Source organism: Thamnophis elegans, chromosome 4 (genome assembly GCF_009769535.1).
Source record: "Thamnophis elegans isolate rThaEle1 chromosome 4, rThaEle1.pri, whole genome shotgun sequence".
Lineage (NCBI taxonomy): Eukaryota > Metazoa > Chordata > Lepidosauria > Squamata > Colubridae > Thamnophis > Thamnophis elegans.
The window spans coordinates 113,178,637-113,202,777 of record NC_045544.1 but is presented as its reverse complement, the minus strand read 5'-3'; the positions used below and the strand labels follow the sequence as shown (position 1 = coordinate 113,202,777).

The 24,141-nt window shown below is 41.4% G+C and overlaps 1 protein-coding gene across 1 annotated transcript; it reads right to left on the bottom strand.

The window, feature by feature from the left end:
* Window positions 1-745: 745 nt before the first annotated feature.
* FBXO16 (F-box protein 16) lies at window positions 746-24,141 on the bottom strand. Its single transcript, XM_032216647.1, has 10 exons — window positions 24,055-24,141; window positions 18,667-18,764; window positions 17,622-17,657; window positions 16,249-16,455; window positions 14,318-14,482; window positions 8,523-8,755; window positions 7,592-7,697; window positions 5,321-5,365; window positions 2,370-2,595; window positions 746-1,600 (listed from the first exon to the last, which is right to left on the bottom strand). Exons 2-10 carry the CDS (start codon window positions 18,760-18,762, stop codon window positions 1,491-1,493), a joined length of 1,224 nt encoding a protein of 407 aa, XP_032072538.1. The 5' UTR covers window positions 18,763-18,764; window positions 24,055-24,141; the 3' UTR covers window positions 746-1,490.

Here is a 24,141-nt window from a genome sequence, read left to right as displayed (position 1 = left end):
CAGTTTGGACATTTATGAAAGAAAAACCCTTGCTTCCATTTGTTGCGAAAGGTATACTTTTACTTAAGCCAAGTGGTTACAGTATAGGAAAAGCCAAATCTGAAAATTCCCATGCAAAGCTGTTTTTCCCTTCTCCCTGGCCTTCCCCCTTGGTCATCTTGCTATTGTCCAATGAAGTTCAAATTAGTTGTTCTAGTAACAGGTCTCTGTGGTGGGCGTTTTGCTTTCCGTTACCATGCTGGTGTCCTTGGATCACATAACCGCTGTTTCTGGTTGGCACTTCTGGTTCCTGACACATGCAGGCCGCCATCAAAGCAAAGCAGGGCTGAGGTGGTGTGATGGCAGATCCGACACTCACATATAGATGTGTAAATTTCACATTTCACTTTTATACCTTGTTTTATTTTGACAAATCTTCCAACCCTTTTAGGGAACTATTAAAAAATTACTCATCCAGGGCTTGTGTGGTTCTTTTGAGTCAGGGTCAGTCTATTTGGGTATAGTTTAAAAAAAAAAACATGACAAGCCAATGCCTTTTTCCCATTCCATATTGCAGTTTTTTAAAAAAATCAAATCATGTTTCTATAGCTTGATTATTGAACAGGTGCTAGTAGCTATTGCACACTGGATTACATTAAAAAGTCAGCATCATATCCGTCATTGATGAATTGATACATTACCATATATTCCTGGTCTTATATTTGACCTTCCTCATTATACATCCCAGTTAATTAGCATGTTCCAGTGCACTGTGAACATTGTCACATTACAAAATGCTTTTTCAAACAGCACCAGCCAAGCACGATTGGCCTCTTTCCAAGGAGTTTTCAAACCCCATGCTAATAATGGCAGCCTTGAAGAGGTGACAATTCTTTATTTAATATACACCCTGCCTTTTTCCTTATATATATTAAATACTTATCTTATACAAGCATTTATTCATGATAGACGGAAAGAAAAGAAGATGCAGAAATGGATGAGAAAACTACATTTGGCACAGGTCATGATAGTCATTTAGCTATTATTATTTAGTATGATATACACCAATTTCAAATATTCCCCCATTTTTAACTTGTTTTTTTTTTAAATCTGCATTGAGATGCATTGTTTTAGTTTCTAAATACCTTCAGCTGCAATTGTTCACTCAGTTATGTAAATTTCACTGAATACATAAATAAATCTAAGCAGAATTGAGCTGTTGTAATCCCTATAACATTCATCCTCACAACATTCCTATGAAATACATTAAGACAATTTCCATTCCACAGCTGAGTAACTGAGGCTGGGAAACCATCCAAGGCCACATGGCAAGTTCCTGGCTTCACAAATTTTTAAAACCAAGATATCCGCTAATTGATTCACTGTGGAAATGGAGTCAGGATAAATCTGTCAGCTAATCTACTTGATTCTTAATCCTTGTCCAAACACCAACTTTGAGAAAGAGGCATTTCACTTAACAATAATTGAACAAGCACTTTTTCTTTTGGAAACTAAGTCAGTAGTGATGTGGAGGTTCTCTTTTCTTCAGCTTCTTGCTCTGCATCAGATATATAGATGGATGATGGAACTTCCCAGGGTTGACTTTCAAATAGTGGTGATGCTGGAAGGGGGTGGGAGATTAAAATAATTAAGTTTAGTGTTAAGAAAATTATATTATACATTGCATTTAAGAACATACTATCAGAGCAGAGACCTATCTAGTCAAGCACGCTGATTCCTGCAAGGATCAATCAATTTAGGAAGCCATCAAGTGGAATGCAAACCTAAGCAAATTCTCCTCTGTCATCTACAGCAGTGGTCTGCAACCTTGGCAACTTTAAGACTTGTGGACTTCAACTCCCAGAGTTCCTCAGCCAGCAAAGCTGGCTGAGGAACTCTGAGAGTTAAAGTCCACAGGTCTTAAAGTTGCCAAGGTTGCAGACCACTGATCTACAGCAGCGGCCTCCAACCTTCCTGCCTTTGTGGACTGTTGGGAGCGGGGGATGGCTCTGTGCAAAGGGCAGGCAGGCACGCACTGCCCCATTTGCACAAGCAGTGGGCACACGTGCAAAAGCTGCTTACATAAATGGAGCCGCATGTGGTTGCTTGACACTGCACATGTACGTGGAGCTGTGCATGTGCGCACCTTTACCCACCGTTTCCACAGCCTGCTTCTGAACGGGCCACGGGCCAGTAGTGGGCCACAGCATGAGGGTTGGGACCTCTGGTCTACAGCATTCAGATTTAAGAGAGATCCAAATAGGCTCTCGCTAAAGTTCAAATTGAGGCACAAACATCAGAGGAGACAGCACTTCTGTTTTCTTTTCATCCCCCTCTCGTTTTCAGCAACCCACCCCATATTTATTTTAAATGAACAAGCGTTTACTGACTTGGTGAGCTTCTGCTAGTTCGGGTAAAGGCTTTCTTTCCTTTCTCACTCAGTTTTGGGATGGGGCTTCGAGCAGGCGCAGGACGTATTTCAGCATTCCATTGAGCACTCTGAGCAAACATTTTAGCTGTTGATTTAGTCAGAGGGTAGCTGTTTGGCTGATGCTGAGCCCAGTTTGGGCGAACTGTCACTTCTGCCTCTGAGTCAAGTTCTGCCGAGAGGGACATCTAGGAAACAAAGTGGATAAACATGAAATTTGGAACCGAGCAAGTGATGACATTTCTGGTAAACATGAAAATGAAGCTTTGACTTCCATGGTTTTAGTGATAAAATTGAAAAAGATAGATGGACTCCAAGAGGTACCATGTACTGAGCCGAGATTTGGCTGTTGATTGCCAAGTATTTTCTGCTAAGGGATGTGAATGAGTGTATGGCATAGTAAATAATGCTAACTGGTAAAATGCTCTTGGGCGTAGTAAACTCTGGAGCATGAAGAGCCACAATTATACCAAAATATTCTCCAAAAATTTAATATGGAATCCTGAAAATCTCAGCTTTTATGTAATCCTGGGCCTCACTGTATGCGAGGGCCTAGTCATCCATTTCTAAACACAGTGATAGCAAAATCATGAAATGCATGTTGTAATGTCACAATGCAAGCTCCATCTTTTTGTTCTTGTAAGTTACATACAATGTGTAGAATTTGTGTTGCGATGTTCATTTCATCATTTGTTTCCCCTTGACCCTACCGAAACCCTTGGTGAACCAGAGGCCCCCAAAGCTGTGTTTAGTTTTAAGGGAGTTTAAAAATTAGAAAGTAAAGCTAACAGTAGAAAGGCATAGTTTCAGCTGCATTACCCAGAATCTTCTTATGTCCAAGCTGCTGGATCTCCATAATTCCTCAAACCCTCTTACAGTTCCCACCTCTCCCCCCGCCCCCAATACGCTACAATCAATTAGGCCATGGGTTTTGCCCCAGTTACTAGGAAAGAGGATAGACAAAAAGGCAAAAGAAAGAAACAATGAGAGGAAGCAATTAACTCAGTTGCTGTTTATATGTATTTTCTAGATGTTTGTATATACCTGTGGTTTTGAATGTTTTTACTCTTTGTTTTTAATTGTTTCAATTGTTTTGTAATTTTAGAAATGTAAGCTGTCCAGTCATATGGCTATAGAAATTGAATGAAATGAAATGAAATGAATGAAACAATGAATGAATGAGACTCTTTCTTTTACAGAAGTTTGGATAAACTCTAGATTCGTGTAAGAGACCTTTTTTTTACTGTTTGCTTTACTGATATAAACCCAGTTTATTCTAATCAGTTCAAGGTCAGGATTTCATTAGGTTATAGCACCTATATCAGACATATTGGTATAGGCTAGAAAGCTAAGCAGGATTGGAACTAGTTATCACCTGAAAGGCAGACCATCGAGGAACACTAGGTCTAAAAATTATTAGAAGAAATTTAAAAAACAATCCTAGAAAACAGTATTCACCTCATTTAATTTTTAATTTCCAATTTCATTGGAAATTAATCGTTTTTGCATTTTCAGAATAGGCAGCCATAATTATTTATGTCCACAGGTCTCTGGCTATTACTGTATTTTGGTTTTGGGTTCAGGTTTCCCTTAATTGTTCATTTATTATTTATTTCTTACTTCTATAATAGCAACGATGAGGAACAAGTGTTACAAATAATATCATCTCCAGAAATGCAGCTATCTCCTTTCTTTGAACAAAAAAAAGAAACAATTTGGAACCAAAAAAATCCTTAAACTATTAAAGTACACCTTTGACTCTACCACATTAACTTTTGCATGTTAAAGCAAATTAAAGTTTTAGAAGTCTCTAACTTATCCTGAATGTCCTGGTGTGCCTGTGGATTCTTTTCAAACCCTTACACTTCGCTCTTCCTACTAGGAGCAGATAAACAGATCACCGAAGCTCTGTCTTAATTTATTGTGTTGTCTGAATTGGGATCCTTCGCTTGTTTCCTCCCTGTATTAAGAAACAAAGCTCACGCTATGGCTCACAGCACCAGGGCCTTAACTCAGATCTCATAAAAAGATCATGAAATAAATGTCCATGTTCTGTTCATCTGTCCCTCTTGGCCAGAAAAGCATGTGATCCAAATGTTCACTCATCTGTCCCATTCATGCTATGACAGAATTGTTTCACGTATGGTTGGTTTGGGCTCCTGCAGTGCTACTGGCTCCAACAAGCGGGGGGATTAGACTGAAAATGCCATTAAGTCCAAACTTTGGATATTTGTAGGTTATAAAATGCTGCATTTATCTATGCAGCCTGTATGTCACCCATCACGCTGAAAACGTGAGTCACTGATTATTTATGAGAATCCTACTTTGAGACATCCGCAGGAAGTCATTCATCTTTATATGGCAGGGCATTCTGTCATGGCCTGTGATTTCAGACCTGAAATTTGAAGTGATACTTTGCGGATACTATTCATTAACCCCAATGATAGCTAGTGCTTAGTAATGCAAAACAAAAAAGCACATTAATCAACAAGACTTACGATTTCCAATCAGAAGGAGACATACTTTAGGATTGCAGCCTTAATTTATTTATCTAATATCTTCTCTAGCACTTATTATAAAGAGATTGTGGCAGATAAAGCTTGCCTGGCAACAGTGTTTAAGCCTGGAAAGGCTAATAGCAGCATTTTCCATTTCCATAGCATTTGGTTGAAAAAGCTAGAGTTAGAAACAATTTGTGAATGACAGAGATTAATTTGCAATATGATTGGCAGGTAGCAATTGAAAGAGCAACAGATGGGCATGCTAGAGCTTAAAATGTCAAAGATAGTGATGTTGTATGACAGGATGGGATGGCTGGCAGAATGGGAACCTGCTCCTGCCTCTCTGCCCCCAGAAACAGAGGAAGCACAGAATGAGCAATGGACAGCAAATGCTCCAAAGGGCTTCATATACCTGAGTCCCACAATCTGGTGTTCTTGATAATTCACTGTTAGGTTGCTAAAGGAGGAGGAAGTAGAATATGTTAATTCACAAAGTAAGGCTCCTCAGAACAAGGAAAATAATAAAAGACACTTGAAGGTGTTTTTTGGAACTCAAGTGTTTTGTATTGTTTTATAAGGTTAATCATGGGCTTGAGCAAGCACATATTGGGGATTTCATTCCAGCATTAAACCAAACATCATTACTGAATAACTTAATAATTAACTACACAACCTATTCTTCAAATATGTACAAATGATGAAATTGTTATGATAGATGCTTCAACAAAAACAGGAACCAAAATTTTAAATATATCTACACTGGAATTATTCCATAGTGAACAACTTGGAACCATGTAGGTATTCATATTTTCAGCTTTAAGTTATAAGAAGCTACACCAATAATGATAACAACAGTAGTAGAAATAATGACGATAAGCCAGGAAAGGTGAAGACCTATTTTGGAAATACTTTTCCAAGAAATTCAATATTAAATCTTTAATAGAACAAAGAGGAATTTTACGTCTCATCTTAGAACAATTAGAAATATCTCATTGGTTCCAATATCTTCAAATATACTGTATAATATAATTCAAAACAATTACTAAATCAAGATGTAACATTCAGAAACCTGATCAAAAATTAACAACACAAAATTTAGAAACCCTATTGGACTTATTTAGACTTATTGGACTTATTATATGATTCTGACACTGAATAAGTCAAAAACTGAATGATTAAATAGTGCAGTATCTAACAGAAAGAATAAGAGTATAATGCCCAGAGGTACCCCACAGACCAAGAGGCTTGGATTCAGGCTCTCTTCTCTTGTCAACACTGACTGGACCCAAACACAGAAAAAGCAGGACACTACCTCAGCACTATTCTTCCACTTCAGGCAGACCAGAACAACACTATGGCGGATGGCACTGAAAGAGATCAGTAAGAATCTTGGTCGCAGTTCCTCTAGTCATTAACAAACACAACTATTGCTATCTCTCTACTACGCCTGGGCCTCAAATCTGACTGAAAGGTGTCCAGATAATCAGTTAACGCCAGGACTCTCTTGTAGTCACAATCCATCACTTTCTCAACAAATTCCTCTAAAACAGAAAAGTTAGAGACTGAATAAAAATTCTATGAAGACCTCTTGAGGAAGTGGTGCATCACTGCCCTCCTCCTCAGTGAATCCATGACTACAGCATGAACCCAATCATCTATCACCTCCCAGACAGTGTACACTAACCAAGAGGGGCAGAGATGTAAAAAAGAGAGAAAGGAGGGTAGCTAGGTTAGCATCTGAGGACACTGTCCATCTCCTCAGGATCTATAAGTTCAAACCTGTCTCAGTTAAACACCTTGCTTCTGTCATCTCAAAAGGAATGTCCAGTCAGAATCCAGCTCTGAGTCATCCTTCCATTTCCCACCAGTCAGCCAGAACTGAAGTAGCTTCTTGGATGAGAAGCAAAACGTTTTCAAGGAAAAAAACCCAAGAAAGTCCAATTGTCTTTTGAAAAGCAGCTTTGAGACAACCATGACCTGGATTATTGAAAATCTTCATAGATATCCATCTCTTAGGGATTAGTGCAGAAATGTCAAACTGGCAGCCCGCAGGCTGGATGCATCACGTGCAGGCCACACCCACCCCAGCTGTGTAAAGGCAAAAAATGTTGTCATCGCGTCATTGACACCCGTGATTTAGTGCAAGGAATTTGAACATAGATTGGAATCAGATTTTCTTGAATACTTTCCAAATATGCATAAAATGAAATTAAGATAATCTATCAATTGGAGATCAGTTATCTTTTGTGAGTGCACTGCTGTTCGCATACTGGCAAAGTATCATTAATGAAGAGTGGGAGCGGGGGGAATCACAACTTAATTACACTGTCTGGTAGAACATGTAACTTTTTATTCATGCCTTTACTCTGCACAGTGATATTCTTCTTATTGCCTATGTCTTTAAAAGCTGATCCCAAGGATACCTCCTGTGAGCCCCATTCTGCAAAAAATATTCTGTCCGAAAAGAGCCTGCCTTGCCAGCAGTGATAACAATTTATATGCAAAGATTAAATAGCAGCTTTGAGGTCTGATGGTTAAATTGTAGGCTGCTATACTCAAACAGCAATGAAATGCAGTGGGGCACAAATAAAAGGGGCATTGGGAAAGCTGCCAATAGCCGAGGGTTGGACTCCTCACAGAGTCTGTTGCTTGGCTTACACAGTGAACCAATCACAATACTTGCCAGAGACTTTGCTTTTCTGAGCTTGTACGTTCCACTGCCTGGTTTCCTCTTTTTCTGAAAGGCTGACTGACTGAGGTCTGGGGTGAGACCTCCTCCTTTTCTTCTACTGCAAGAGTGGAGAAAATGGATATATTAAACAAAGCTACAATGGCTTCTTAAGACAGACAAGATGAAGGAGTTGTATCAAATGATACCCTGACCTGCAATGAGACTAGTTAGGACAAAAGCACTCACTCTGAAATAAGCCTGATCTCAGCCAAATTGAGAAAGCATGCACACAGCTGAATTGCATGAGGGCTTAAGAGCAGATACGCAGATGGTTCAGGGTTCTGTGGTTTCTAGAATTTTAAAAATCAGTTTGTAATCCATAACTTGGAGTTGGCTTGTTTTGAAAGTGCTGCTACCTGTTGGCTGCAAAATGCTTTATTTTGCTCATTCTGATCTGAAAATATCAAACAATTAAAATATCAGTAAATCTTGGTGAGACCTTTGGGGTATTCAAGAATTGGCTGCATCATAGATTCTTAGCAATGCTCAGTGCCAGAGACATGAAGATAGATCTAGCACAACAGGATTATACTTAGGGCTGGAGCTGCTCTAGGCATATCTGAAAATGACAACACAACTCTTCAATGACTTTCTCAGAATTCTGGTGGAGCCCAGGCTTAGCCAAAATATCTGACCACCACAAGAACCCTTATTCATATTTTACTGGCTGGAATTAGAGTCCAACTAGGTAGGATGTGCCAATAATCTTGAAAGGAGATACACAAGGAAATAGTGAATAAAAGATTTGGCTTTCGAGGAAAAAATAGGAGAATCCTTTGATCAGCTTCTGCTGATGCAGATGGCAATGTAATATCAAACATAACATTGGTTTTGTTGCCAGAGAAAGACATAGATAAAATACTGTAGGAGAAAAGTTTCTTACGCCTGCCTTGCCTGCTCAATGGGATCAAAGTTATCCAAATAGTTGTAACGAATGATATCTGTTGGATGCTTATCTGATGAACGCCAAGGTGGGAGGTCTCTCTTTCCTTTGTTTATCTTTCTTCTTAACAGAGATGCTGATTCAAGGACTGACAACAAAGACTGCTTTATTTCTGGGACATCTTTTGTTATTGGCTGAACATCAACCACCACAAAATCATTTTTGGGTGGGGTCTAAAGAAAGCAAAACATAAGCAAAGTAACCCCAAAGCTGTTATTGATATTCCATACTACACTGAGTCCCTCTTCTAATGTCCCCCATAGTATCTTTATTTATTGCTTGAAAAGAGTAGTGCACTGGTAGTAATGCACTGGTTCACCATAACTCAGTCTCTCTGAATCTGTTACAGATACTGAAGGCACAAAAAAAACTGAGTAAAATGACTGTTTATTAATCAATGAACAATCCAAGATTATCCCTTCTTAACTAGAGATGAAAACAAAACCTTTTCCCCTATAACCGTGATGGTGAACCTATGGCACGCATGCCACAGGTGGCACGTGGAGCCATATTTGCTGGCACGCAAGTTGTTGGTTCCAGTGTGCATGCACGCACTGGCCACTGATTTTCACCCTTCTGGAGAGCCAGGGGAGGCCATTTTCATCCTCCCCAGGCTTCAGGAAAGCCTCCGGAGGCTGGGGAGGGCGAATAACAGGGCCAACAGGCCAATCGGAAGTCCCTGTTTTTCCCCCTCCCCAGCCTCCGGAGGCTTTCCTGGAGTCTGGGGAGGGCGAAAAACGGCCCCAACGGGCCCACCAGAAGTTCAGAAATGTTCCGTTTCCAGCTTCCGGAGGGCCGGGGGAGGCTGTTTTCACAAGCCCCAGGCTTTAGGGAAGCCTCCGGAGCCTGGGGAAGGATCGTGCATATATGTGCGGGGGGGGGGGGGGAGGAGAGACCTGCACATGCACAGGTGGGCGGGGAGGATTGAATTGGTGTGTGCACGCACACGCAATTTTGGCACTGCGGAGCGACGGACTGAATGGTTGTGTTCGCTGCCGCCCCAGACGCCCCCCCCCCCCCTCGGATCTATCTTTGCTCACCTCACTATCTGTTACCTATCCCACTATCTACTATCTGCTGCCTGCTCCTGCGGCCCCTAGGAAAGATCTGGCCGTCCTAGGCTGACTGGTGTGCTTACTCGGGCAGGGAAGAGGACGATCCTTGAACTGGGCCCTGCGTCATTGCAGCCTCCTCCGGACTTTGCTCCTGGGCCTTGCTTAACCATTAGGAGGAGTAGGATTGTGGCTGAGCTGGCGTGGGAGCAATAGAGGATGGCGGCTGCGGTGGCGAGGACTGAGCTCCGAAAACACCAGTACTTCCCCCTCCATCTGCTAGAGTGGCACAAGTCAGCCTCGAACTTTGGCCCCCTACATTGGGGCCTTTATCCATCTTCAGGAAAGAGACTTTTAAATATACAGCCCGCTAACCTTCATTGGCAGGGTAAGACTGCATGGTTGCCGCCCATGAATTTTGGATCTTTATATCTAATCCTGCTTGTATACGGCCACCTTATATATCACGCACTTTTGACTTGGTGGCCAAGGACGTCTCCCCAGGACATAAGAAGGGAGAGGAGCGGATCACCGCTCCCTCCACCCTTTCCACATTACTATACATTATAATTGCGCAATTTTAAAACAGTATGATGAGTGTATGGGAGTTGGCTGGAATTGAATGAATGGCCCACTTTTATTATTTGTTACTATTGTATTTTTATATGTTTTTAAATATTACGTGGGAATTGCTAGGGTGGATAAATGAGAATGTTTGACTCGGAGGGCCTGCTGGGGAAGGCGGGGGTCAGTGGGGTGGTCGGGGGGACTACTGCTACGGGAGTGGGTCGGAGCATTACGGTCATTACAGGGAGGGGCAGACATGGCGGGGACTTTAGGGCTAGCCATTACCGGGGAAGGAGGGTTCGCTACATCACAGAGATCCCTCCTTCCGGCCCTATGAGCCCCACTCCAAGACCAGATGGCGCGAGTAGTCAGGACCCTGGTCTCAGGCTGTTGTCGCTAAATGCCAGGTCTGTTGTACACAAAGCTCCTCTCGTCCGGGACTTAATTGTTGACGAGAGGGCAGACCTGGCATGTATTACTGAAACCTGGCTGGGCACAGAAGGAGGAGTCCCCCTTGTAGAGATGTGCCCAGAAGGATTTCAGGTGCTTCATCAGCCGAGAGCCCAGGGAAGGGGTGGCGGTGTGCCTATTGTTATCCGGGAGTCTCTGTTACCTCGTAGGGTCCCTGCTCCGGAGCTTGTCGGGTGTGAGTCCCTGCTGATAAAGTTGGACCTCAAGGGTCAAGTGGGTTTGCTGCTAACGTACCTGCCTCCCAACTGCGTTGCAGCATCCCTCCCCTCGCTCCTCGAGTCAGTAGCCGAGCTGGCAGTTGAGTTCCCCAGGCTTATAGTTCTGGGGGACTTTAATTTGCCATCGCTCGGTGAACGCTCTGATGGGGCGCAGGAGTTCATGGCTTCCATGACAGCCATGGGCTTGACCCAGGTAATTCGGGGCCCAACCCATGCAGCGGGTCACATGCTCGACCTCGTATTCCTCTCGGAGCAGTGGATGTGTGATCTTGGTCTGAGGGGTAATGAGATCATACCCCTGTCGTGGTCAGACCACTGCGTACTGAGGCTTGACTTCCGGAGGCCAAACCCCCACCGTAGGGAGGAGGAACCGACCAGGTGGTTCCGCCCCAGGCGACTTATGGACCCGTTGAGGTTCCAGACGGAGCTTGGGGTTATTCCTGATACTCTCGCCCACAGTTCGGCGGAGACTCTGGTTGCCGCCTGGCATTCGGCGGCGTCGGAGTCTCTTGATCGGATTGCGCCACTACGGCCCCTCCGGGTCAGTGGATCCCGGAGACCTCCTTGGTTCAACGAGGAGCTCCGGGAGAAGAAACGCCGGAGGAGATGCCTAGAGCACCTGTGGAGGTCCGATAAGTCCGAGGCGAACCGAGCACTTCTGACTACCTGCACCAAGGGCTACGTCCGGGCATTAAGAGCTGCCAAAAGATCACACATCTCCGCCTTGGTAGCGTCCGCCGAGTCACGCCCAGCCGCCCTGTTTAGGATAACCCGCTCCCTCCTTAATAGGAGGGATGCGGGAGACCCCTTGCAGGGTAGGGCTGAGGACTATGCTCAGTTCTTGGCGGACAAAGTAGCTCGGTTTCGGTCGGACTTGGACTCCACCGCAGTAGATCCAGCCGAGACACAGGAGGATTACTTGGCAAATCATCTCTGGGTTGAGTTCCAGGATGTTGCCTCTGGGGATGTGGACAAGGCCATTCGAGCTGTAAGTGCCTCCACCTGCATTCTGGACCCGTGTCCCTCCTGGCTGGTTGCCAACAGCAGGGAGGTGACACATGGCTGGATCCAGGTGGTCGTGACCGCCTCCCTTTGGGAGGGGCACTTCCCCGCCGTACTCAAAACGGCGGTGGTGAGACCCCTCCTGAAGAAACCATCCTTGGATCCAGCCATTTTAAACAACTTTCGTCCTGTCTCCAACCTCCCCTTTATTGGGAAGGTTGTGGAGAAGGTGGTGGCCTTCCAGCTTCAACGGGCCTTGGAGGAAGCTAGTTATCTTGACCCCTTCCAGTCCGGCTTCAGACCTGGTTACAGCACAGAAACCGCTTTGGTCGCATTGACCGATGATCTCTGGAGGGCCAGAGATGGAGGCTATGCGTCCATCCTGGTTCTCCTTGACCTCTCAGCGGCTTTCGATACCATCGACCATGGTATCCTTCTGCGACGACTGCGGGAGGTGGGGGTGGGAGGCACTGTTTTGCAGTGGTTCTCCTCCTACCTCTCGGACAGGTCGCAGTCGGTGTTGGTCGGGGGGCAGAGATCGTCCCTGAGGCCCCTAACATGCGGGGTGCCGCAGGGTTCGGTCTTATCCCCCCTACTATTTAACATATACATGAAACCACTGGGCGAGATCATTCGGAGGCACGGGATAAAATACCACCAATATGCGGACGATACGCAACTGTATCTGTCTGCCCCGTGCCAACTCAATGAAGCGGTGGACGTGATGAACCGGGGTCTTGAGGCCGTTAAGAACTGGATGAGCGCTAACAAACTGGTACTCAACCCGGACAAGACCGAGTGGCTGTTGTGTTTCCCTCCCAACAATTTGGCTAATGTTCCAACACTTAGGCTGGGGGGTCAAATTTTATACCCCTCAGATAGGGTCCGCAACTTAGGAGTCCTCCTGGACCCACAGCTGACTTTTGACCACCAGTTGTCAGCTGTGACCAGGGGGGCATTTGCCCAGGTTCGCCTGGTCCGCCAGTTGCGGCCCTACCTAAACCGGGAGGCTCTCGCAACAGTCACTCGAGCCCTTGTGATCTCTAGGCTGGAATACTGCAATGGGCTCTACATGGGGTTGCCCTTGAAGTGCATCCGGCGACTGCAGTTAGTCCAGAATGCAGCCGCGCGAGTGATAGTGGGCGCACCGTGGTTCGCCCACGTTACACCCATCCTCCGCGAGCTGCACTGGCTACCTGTCGGTCTCCGGGTGCGCTTCAGGGTACTGATGACCACCTTTAAAGCACTCCATGGTAGTGGATCTGGGTACTTGAGAGACCGCCTTCTGCCGATTACCTCCCTCCGACCGATTAGATCGCACAGACTGGGCCTCCTCCGAATCCCATCCGCCAGTCAATGTCGACTGGCGACTACACGGAGGAGAGCCTTTTCTGTTGCAGCTCCGACCCTGTGGAACGATCTCCCCGTCAAGATCCGCACCCTCACCACCATCCAGACCTTTCGCGCAGCCCTCAAGACCTGGCTCTCCCATCAGGCCTGGGGATAGGTTCCCAATTTACCCGCCCGAGTGTTGACTGTTGAATGAAAGTTGTGTTTTATTATTTTTCTTTTGTTCACATTTTGTTTGTTTTTTGATATTGCACCCCCTTCCCCGTGATTGTAAGCCGCCCTGAGTCCCCTCAGGGAAAAGGGCGGCCTATAAATCTTAATAAAATGAAAAAATGGAAAAAAAATGGCACGCCGTAATAAAAAGGTTCACCATCACTGATCTATATTTTCTTGTCAGGTATCAATATTTTGATGAACATTAATTCTGATTGTATAAATTTTCTTTAGAGACCATGACCAGCCATGACAAATATATTTATGTGAAATTGTCTTTAGGCTTTAAAGCCAAACAAGTCAATGACCATCATTATACCATGCAGAAATAAATTTCATCCATTCTTTACAAACTGAGTATGGCCAGAATCTCTGGTTATTGTATTTAATTGGATGCAGTAGAAACATAACTGAGTTGTATTAAATCTGCTCCAGCTTTTTCAACATCATCTGAGAACAGTTTTTTCCAACACTATATAAATTTGTTGGGGAATACAGATGGAGCCATCTCCATCTGTATTCCCCAGATGCACCAGCAATGTGCTCTATCATCAAAACAAAGACCTTCCTTTAAATTTACATCACTATACGTTTTTATACATAAACACTTTGAAGTACCAGCTCAGATATCCACACATGAATTTTCAGGAGATTATACATTCTATGAGACAGTTCAGAATTTCAGAACAGCATCTAGTACAATCTTATAAAACTGTTCTGCTTCAATATGGAATTATAAGCCTGAATGTTTCCCATGTTTACTAAAACATACTTGCATATGGAAATTTCAAACATCCAATATATAATATAACATTCAGATTTATTATCCAAAATACTCATCTTCCAAAGGCTTAATAAATACCTTAGGTCTGGACACTCGAAATTCTTCTATCTTCTTAATATAGTGTTTCTTCCAGATTCCTTGCTCAAATGGAGTTGGAGAGAAATTGATGTACCATTCAAAACGCAGACATTTTGGCATCCAGAGTTGATCAAGCTGGGTTAAGTAGTTCCAGTGCCAATTTACCTGAAAGTGCCAAAATACCTTTACTGTGTTTCAAAGGACTATATCATAGCAAAAACCCATGAGATGTGGGGCACATCCTCCAAATACAAAACACATTTTGACAATTTTAAAACACAAGTGTTGTTTTAACTCTAATTGATAATTCCAAGGAAGTATTCATTTGTATATATATATTCTTTGATCCAACCTAGACTCTGGACTTTTGAAGTATATGTCAGTGCTACATTTCATAATTGTATATCTTCTAATTTGCAGTATGTGATTAGATGTATTTCCTGCAAATACACAAAGTACTGTACAAAAAGCAGGTGTTTTATAAAGGAGTTAAGAGTCATCTTAGTCACCAATAAAGGCTACTTTACAACCCATTCTGATTCGCTTTACATATTTTAAACTAAAATTGGCATGATCCCAAGGAAGCACAATTAGCAGTCATTCTGGCCAGCTATTACTAGAATTGTATCTATTCAAAGGACTTTGGGAGAGGGAAGACTATAAATCTAGCCCAGTGATGGCGAACCTATGACACGCGTGTATCACCGCCGCCCCTTTCTGAGCGCAGGGGCTGCTGGTAAGGTGTGCGTGCCATGCGCACCCACGTCATCAGTGCGGCGAGGGAGGACCCGCAGGAGAGGAGCGCGGGAACAGTGCGCTGTTTATTTATGAAAGGCTCTACAAATTTAAACTCTGCAAGTTTGAGCATTGCTCACTCCATAGCTCAGCATGCAAAAGCGCTTAATGAGGGAGAATTTATTAAAGAAACTCTCCTAAGATGTGCGCCAGTTCTATTTCACGATATGCAGAATAAATATGCAATTATTAAGAGAATATCTGAGTTCTCTTGGGGCGGGCTGGAGCGGCATGTTGATGAGGACGTGGAGCTGGAAGCAGCCAACTCCACAGCCCTGGTTCACGGCACCCCAAACAAGTTCAATAATATCAAGGGCAACATACGAAATCGACTGATGAACAAAGAAGTTACTAAGCAGGTATGTTAAATAATTTGTTTTTGGTTTATTAAATACAATTATATATTGCAATTATACATTTTTGTAGTTTAAACTATAAATTGCGCAAAATTATGTTTTTGTCGAAGTGACACACAACGCGAGTTATGCTCGATTTTTTGCCGATTTTTGACACACCACGCCAAAAAGGTTGCCCATCACTGATCTAGCCCATTATTATTTATTCTGACGTAAAATGGGTCTCCAAGGTCACAACTGAAATATATATTTTGAGAATCTTTTAGCTGAACTTGCCAGAAACTAGAACCATAAAGTTTAGGACCTAAATTAGGTATGTTGATGAGCCTTAACAATGAGTTGAAAATTCATCAATGCCAGTGTGACTCTAAACTGATCTTGCAATTATGCTCAAGTGTTGTAAAATTGCTAGCTGGAAAAGACTCAGATAATTAATCTACTTCCCATGTCCCCATCAAGGTATATAGAATTGACCAGTCTTACTGTGAAAAGCTACACAAGTGAAATTCATTAGCACTTCCTTACTCAGCTCATTTTGTTGTCAAAGAGCTTTTCCAGTAGGAAATATTTCCTAAACTATAATCAATACCTATTAAGTAAGACATTTCTTTGTGCCTTTTACAAAGCAGCATAGGTAACTATTGTTTTGCCTCAGCACCTCTGAAAATGTGAAGTCTGTTAACATAATTCCCTTAGCTTTCCCTTCTCTAGGCTAAACCTACCCAGTGAGTTCAGCTTTGTATCTCTCCGCTGCATCCTTTCCAACATGCTGAGTTTTACCTGGGCACATTGGGAGAGACTTCGAGGATCCAGGAAAGAAAAGATGTACAAAGTTAACACTCGGGGAAGCTGGGTGGTGAAATCCAGTGCTTCAATTGGCACTCGATCCTGCAGCAGTTTGAAACAGAATTTCAGCTGTGAAAGGGAGCAGTGCTCCAAGAAGTCTGCCAGGACTCTTCGCCTTTGACTGTCTGTCCACTTGTCAAACTGTGGGGGAAAAACGGAGTTGTGATTTTCATGACCTCTGGGGGAGCCATTTACAAGTGACTTTCCCTCATTATAGTTTACAAGCAATAAACTGCAAAGCCAATTATGAACTTAAGCTAATTCCAAAAGTGAGAGAGATCTCTGCACCTTTCCTTGTTTCAAAGGACACAAATGTCTGCCAAGAATTCATTCAGGCCACATTTTGCCTCTAGAAGTATTATCTAGGTATTTGTGGACAGTTCATAAGCATAATTTAAAAAAGAATACATTTTGCTTTGAGGACAAAGCAAAATCAGCAACACAGAATCATAAGAGTTGAAAGGAACTGTCAAGCCCCTAAAGTATTTCCCACAAATAATTGTCCAGCCTCCCACTAGAACACATCCAACTAAAGAAAGCACACCATTTCCCTCCATAATTGGTTCCACTTTCAAATTGCTCTTACTATTAAAATATTATTAATATTCAATCAGAATATGTCTTCCTATAACAAGAGCATTATTCTGCATTTTGTGTTTTGATGGAGATCAGGCAATTTTGTATAAGACAGTCATTCAGGTACTGATAAGTCTATGATAACTTTCCTCAACTGCTTTGATTGTAATATATTTTATGTATGTTATTGTAAGCAGTTAAAGTAATGTATGAGCCACTATATAGAAGGAAGGAAGGATAATGTGAGATACTAAAGTTTTTTACTGTATCACTGGCAACCTACTTCAAACTCTATTCCTAAGAGAAGAAAGTTAGGTACAAGTAAGAATTTCATAAAAGTGGCATGATATAAACTGTTATATACTGAATACACACTAGGAAACCTATTTTTTGAAGATCTAGAATACATTGTTTATGTATAGTATAAGGAATAAATAACCTCTAAATCAGCCTTCCCAAATGAATGTCCTTCAGACAATTCCTGTAATCGAGGAATTATAGAACTATGGAAGTAAAAATCTTTTACATTGTGAAAGTCCCTTTTTGGAAATACTCTTAGATAAATGTTATGCTCTTTTTAAAAATATTCACACACTATGTTGTATGGTTTAAAAAATGCTGATCGTAAGGATTTTGGAGTACGCTTACATTTCCCAGCGACGTCTAGATATTGTACAATAAATATTGAAGCCTGTAAGATTGACAGAGCAATTGAAATAAAAGATGATTACCCATTTCCCCAACAAGTTTCTTCTTTCTTCAAATACCTGTAAAGAAATAAAACTAATTTTAAAATTACTTTTTCTAAGATTCAATAAGAAATGACTCATTACATTATTAGAAACAATTAAGTAAATGAAGCTGTCAGAGGAACAGGATAAAAGAGGCAATTCTAATTTAAGAAATGATCGGAATCCTATCTGCTTCAGAAGACCTTAATACAATTTTCAGTTCAATACAATGATCGAAAAACATCACATGACCACATTATTTAGTAATGGGAATCCTGGAACCTCCTGATTGCTTTTGTAATCCCAAAATACACAGGAAGACACAGAAGTCCCAGATAAGAAGTGCATGAATGCCATAGAGGACTGGAGAGCTTGAGGAGAACCAGTGCGGGCCAAAAGTGAATTGAGGGTGGGCTGATATAGGCTATGCATGGGTGGGAGGTTGCTGTGGTGGGAAAAATGAAGGATTTCTATGGAGATTCTCAGTCATCCAGGTCATGGTTGTCCCAAAAGTGCTTTTTTCAAGAGGCAACTGGACTTTCTTGTTTTTCTTTGAAGATGTTTCACTTCTCATCCAAGAAACTGAAGAAGCTTCTTGGATGAGAAGCGAAATGTCTTAAAAAAAAACAAGGAAGTCCAGTTACCTCTTGAAAAAGCACCTATGGGAAAAAAATGAGGGAGTGCCTTGCAACTTTTCCTACTAGTTTCCTCACTGAGTTTGCTTGTGGGAAGCACGCAGTGCAGTTTGAAAATGTGATCATGTGATTAGAGCTCTCTGCAATGTTGTGAGGTTGCCAGGGAATGACAATTTATAGTTTCAACGTATGTGAAAGATATCAAGTCTGGAAAGTCTGAAGTATTGCTAAAACACGAACTATCTGGGTTTTATCCAGGGCAATTCTCCAAGCAGAAAAGGGGCTTATTAGAATCATACAAGAATGATCTTGATGCTGTTGTTACCTAACATGCTGGAGGCCTACGTAGCTGTTAAGAAAGTGGGCAAAAACACAAATGATTCATAATTTATAAAGTTCCTAAAACTTACCTTATCATTCATGAGCTGATGATTCAGTGGTGTCCAGGTGCTCATCTTTGTTTGCATCTTGGGACCATTCAGGTTTTTGGGAGGTCCAAATGCCATGTCTTTTTACATAGAAAGGAGCCAAAATAATTAAAAATGGCAATAACAATATTTGAATTATTTTGCAAACGTAGATTTTAGTTGGGCATCATAGATTTCATAATGATAAAAGCTGTTCAAAGTGGGAGATGATAGACCGTTATTTGTTGGAGGCGTTTAGTCACAGGCTGATGCTGTAGTATAGAATTCCTGCACTGGATAGGGAATAAGACTACCAGATGGTCTCTAAGTTACTTTCTAGCTCAATGATTATAAATGAACATCCCTCAATCTGGTACTCCTTAGATGTTGGCATTATAGTTGTCAGAATTCTAAGTTAGCATGTTGGTTGGGAATTCTGGAAGCTGCAGTCACAAGTGCAACACATCTAAAAGGTGAGAAGTTGGGCAAGGTTGAGCCAAATGGATGTGCAACAATGATCTGTGTCTTAACTATATCACAATTCTACTGTTGCAATCAACTTAATGTAAATCTAATGTGATGTAATGTTCCGTTAGCTTCAAATACATCATGTTATTAACATTAATAGCTCAAGGGGTGGGTGGGTAATCTTCTCGTGGATAAACATATCCCAACATTTCCAGCTATTGCTCCTAAGTTTTTTTCTTACAGGATTTTATCATTCTGCTTTGTTCTCCTCAGGTCATTCCCACCTACAAATATTTCTGCCTCATTACTCTAAAGCACATTTTTCGGAAGTGCAAAAAATCAATGATATTTATTACAATATCAAAAGCATAACAAAATTGGATGGTGATTCCTAGAAACATAAAAATATCCATGTTACAAATTGTAATCAAATTAGTTATAATTGAGCTGGAACGCTACAGTTTTTGTAAGGTAGACGATATATGCTTGTGTTCTACTCATGAATAGTGGGGTTGTGCAAAACCTTAGAAAGAGGTAAATTGCAGCACATACTTTTTTTCAAATTATGAAAGCAGCCACATTTTTCTCCTGGCTAGTATGGCTGCTTCATAAGCAATTTGCAGATGCCTCTTTGTAAGGCTGTTTTAACAATTCAAAATCGTACTTCTGTGTGTTGTGACGTATCTGTTTTGAAGGATTAGCAATTAGGGAATGGAACAACAAGATATCTACAGTATTTTTAGCTATATCGCTTTACAACACAAAAAGACCGGAATTTGAAGTCCCAATAAACCTCACAGAAAGGCAAGGAGCCAAGGTAAGCTGTTCACAGACGTAATTTAATTATATTTAAGAAAGATTAATTACTATAATGCTTGTATCATATTAACTAAAGTCATTAGACTAGTTTTTTTTTTTGCATTGTGCTAATCCCGGTTTAACTCAGCAGAAATTCTAAACTGGGGTTTCCAAGACATACAGGCTTTACACGTAAGAGTCTGTATTTTAAATGGTTGAATAAATCAGTGTATTTAATTTAAGACGGGAAATTTTATCAGTTAATATGTAATCATGAGATTGATTTCAACTTTGTTTTCATTCATATTGTTTTTTATTAGTGTAAGATTTCAAAATACGCGGAAGAAATAATCATAAGAAAAAACATAGGATACAGTATGTAAACTAAAATGGAGTAACTGCCGTTGCACATGAGTATGGCAATTTTACCTACCCGTGTTTCCCTGAAAATAAGACTGGGTCTTATTTTCTTTTGGGCCCCAAAATAATAACTAGGGCTTATTTTTGGGGGTGCCTCATTCCCCCCCCCTTGAAAAAAAAAGGGAGGTCCACTTCTTCCGCTTGCTCACAGTGGGGCAAGAAGCCATGCTGCACGCCAGTACTGCCACTGCAAGGCAGGAGGATGGAGCTGCTCCACATGCACCCCACACCAGCTTACCTTAGGGCCCCCACAGCCAGGCCTCCCATGCCCCAATCCTTGCCTCGCAGCCATGGCACCAACACACTGCTCAGCCTCCTGCTCCATTGCAGCTGTGAGCAAGCAGAAATGGACCGGCACCCATTGGCTGCTAGTGCTGCCACCACAAGGCAAGTGTCAGGGCATGGATGGCTTGGCTATGAGGGCCCTGGGGTAAGCTGGTGCAGGATGTGTAGGACAGCTCCACTATCCAACTGCCTTGCCTCATGGCTGTGGCACCACGAGGAACCAGACAGAATGGGTGGGCGGGCAATTGTGCAGGCTCTTAAGTACAGCTTATTTGTTGGGGGGGGGGGAAGGATTTATATTAAGCTCTACACCCAGGAGTTAAAAAAAACATGCTAGGGCTTATTTTTGGGATAGTTCTCATTTTCGGGGAAACAGGGTATATAAATATTGGAAATAAGAAAAGAGGGAGGGCAGAATGGCTTCAATAGAAGGTTTTTTTTCAGCAATGACTTCAGCCCATTAATATAATTGTATGTGTAATGTACAGGATATTGTCTTCTATTGCAACCTTTTTTCAATTTCCTCACTCCTTCCATTAGTGGGTGGCCATAAACAATGAAATACTTTGTTTTCTTCCTGAAATCCATTAAGAAAGGAAAAAACAGTACCTAAGTATGAGCTTTTTAGCCAGGAGAAACTGGAGTTCACTATAAGCTATATTTTAATGTTAACTGGATAGCGTACATCAGGTGAAATCAAGAATGTAAGAAAAATGTTGAAATATAAAACAGAAGAAACAAAAATGTTGTATCCAAGATTTCTAAACTAATTCTGAATTAGGAAAGTAGAGAAATCACCTATTGTAGTATCTTCTTGCAAACATTCTCCCCAAAACAACAATTTTGTGATTTGATTTATAGTTCATACCCTGTTATGTGTTTGTATTTCACTTCTAATTGATATAGCAGTTTTATCTTTAAATAAGTACACTCCACTTGCAATTATTTCTTGTACACAGGAAAGGGTTTTGATATACTTGGAATTACTCAATATTTTCAGAAATACTTTGAGGTTTTGAAATTTGGGTAAGTATATGTGTCCCTTAATTATTATTTAACACTCATAGTGAATGTTCTTATTTTCTTTACTATAGCTTTCTAAATAAACCACATAGACTGAGCTCATGGAACATTCTAAGCTGCCTCAAAATATATTACATATTAACATGATAAATAAACAAGTCATTCTCAATTCCTATTAAAATTATGTTATTTAGGGCTCCCTTATGCTATTAAGAATATCTATATATGTTCAAGACATTAGTTTAGACAAGGATGATTTTATGGCCAGATGTTATTTTATGTATTATTCATACTTTTGAAATTTAAGTCCCTAACTTCTATAATATATAAATTTAGGCTTTTATAGAAGAAACAGTTTAAATTGGATGCCACTGGATTCTAACAACACTAATAAAGTAATAAAGGCTTGGAAGTGGTGGTAGTACCTAGAGTATTTTTTTACTTTACATAGGTGTCCCTAAATAATTTTCAAATATAGTTAATTCAAATTTATCCCACCTTATGTATACTGTACATAAAGTATGATTTAGAAGGAAACAGACTTTCCTTCTAAATTTGGTCCATGATATATATTTTTCCTTATGTTCAGTCATATTCAATTCTCAGAGACTACCTGCACAATTCCTTGCAGTTTTCTTGGCAAGGTTTTTCAGAATTGGTTTGCCATTTCCTCCTTTCTAAGGTTGAAAGCCAGACACTGGCCCAAAGTTACCAAGTAGGCTTTTTTGCTTAAGGAGGAACTAGAACTCCCTGCCTCCCAGTTTCTAGCCTGGTATCTTAAACACTACACTAAAAGTCTCTTGCATAATAAATACAACTGGTAATTCTGTATTTTAAAGGATTACTCTACTCTTTCAATCTTCCTGTCATTTCAGGGAATATTGTACTCTATTCAATTATTCTGATCCAGAAATTAAGAATGTAATTACAAAAACTGTTATGATTTATAGAATAAAGAAATTTGGGGTTTAATCTTTCACATTTCCAGTGGAAAAGTGGAACTTTGGTTCTTTATAAAAATCAAAAACTTTATAGAAAGTTAAAGAAAATTTTCTTTCTGGAAAGAAATATCTTAAATTCAATTCATTTCTGGGCTTAACTTCAGAATTATTTGATTGTGGAAATCTATGCAAATATGAGGATCTTTTTTTAAAACAGCACTTAATTTTCCAGTATATATTTCAAAATATATAGAGAAAGAAAGGTACTGATTCCTTCATTAATGGAAAATATATATTGAGGGAGAATCTTGAAACACCTGATCAACTTGTTTTCTGAGCATCCATTAATACAAGGGTGTCAAACTCAAAACCCGGGGGCTGGATCCATATGGCGGGGTGCTTAGATCTGGCCCGTGGGACAGCCCTGTAAACAGCAAAGGACTGCCCCGCAGTGCCTCTGCCAGTGAAAAAGGAGCTTGGAAGGGCTCTGTGCGGTCCTCCTGAGCTCCATTTTCACTGGCAGAGGGTTGCAGGAGGCCATTGCATCCAAAACAGAACTTGGGAGCCCATTTTCACTGGCAGAGCACTCGGGCCGCCACAGGCGCCCCCGACATGAGTGACATTGAGCTGGCCATGCTCACACCAGCCCCCCAAGGTCAAATACAACCCTGATGCAGCCCTCAATGAAAGCGAGCTTGACAATTATATATAATTAATATAATTATTAGGGGTTTTTTGCACTGCTGATTTTTCTTTAGTGAGATTATTTGAGGTTATAAGCTTATGAGGACCCAGGTTGTTGGGGGCAATAAGCTGACTCTGTTAAGCGGTATATAAGTCTAAGTGCTATTGCTATTATGTTATCTAAGCAGAGGTGGGTTGCTATCGATTTGCACCAGTTTGGGTGAACCGGTAGTGGAAATTGTGACTGGATCACCAAACCAGTAGGGACGGTAGGCTCGCCACACCGCCAAACCAGTTCCCTGGTTGCCGCAGCATGTTTGTTTGTTTTTTGACATTTTTAATGTTCTGCACATGTGCAGCCGTATTTATAGGCAACTGCACACATGCGCGTGCAAATCACATATGCACCAAACCGGCAGTAACGCCAGCAGAAATCTACCCCTGTATCTAAGCTTTCAGAACCTAATGTGGGAAAGCTAAAGACAGCTATATCTAATATTAACATGAATAAATGAAGCAGAACCCTTCCCTGTCCCTTCAAATCTGCTCCAACAGGTTCCTCAACCCAGCAAAGCAGTCTGAAGCATGTTTGAGAGATATCCATTCCACTGATAGATGTTACAGACAAATATGCTCTCTCTTATGGAGTATGCAATGTATTACAAATCTCTTAATCTACACAAAAGTTCCCTCTTTTGAAAGGTTATGACTTTGGCTTTGAAACTGAAGATTGGGCTCGTGCCCAATTCATGCAGTACCATGTGAGGCCTACCTGATGTCAGTTTTCTATTGACAATAAAAGTGGTCTTGAAAGTTGATAACAGGGATATTCTGGGCCTGGGTTTTCTGAGTTCCTATG

What these genes read in the sequence shown, in the direction of transcription:
- FBXO16 (XM_032216647.1), bottom strand. Translation starts at nt 18,762, where the DNA reads ATGGCATTTGGACCTCCCAAAAACCTGAATGGTCCCAAGATGCAAACA. An exon ending in TTCGAGTGTCCAGACCTAAG is followed by an intron (nt 8,756 to 14,317) that starts GTATTTATTAAG and finishes TGCTTTCTTTAG; the next exon opens with ACCCCACCCAAAAATGATTT. An exon ending in AACTAGCAGAAGCTCACCAA is followed by an intron (nt 1,601 to 2,369) that starts GTCAGTAAACGC and finishes ACCCCCTTCCAG; the next exon opens with CATCACCACTATTTGAAAGT.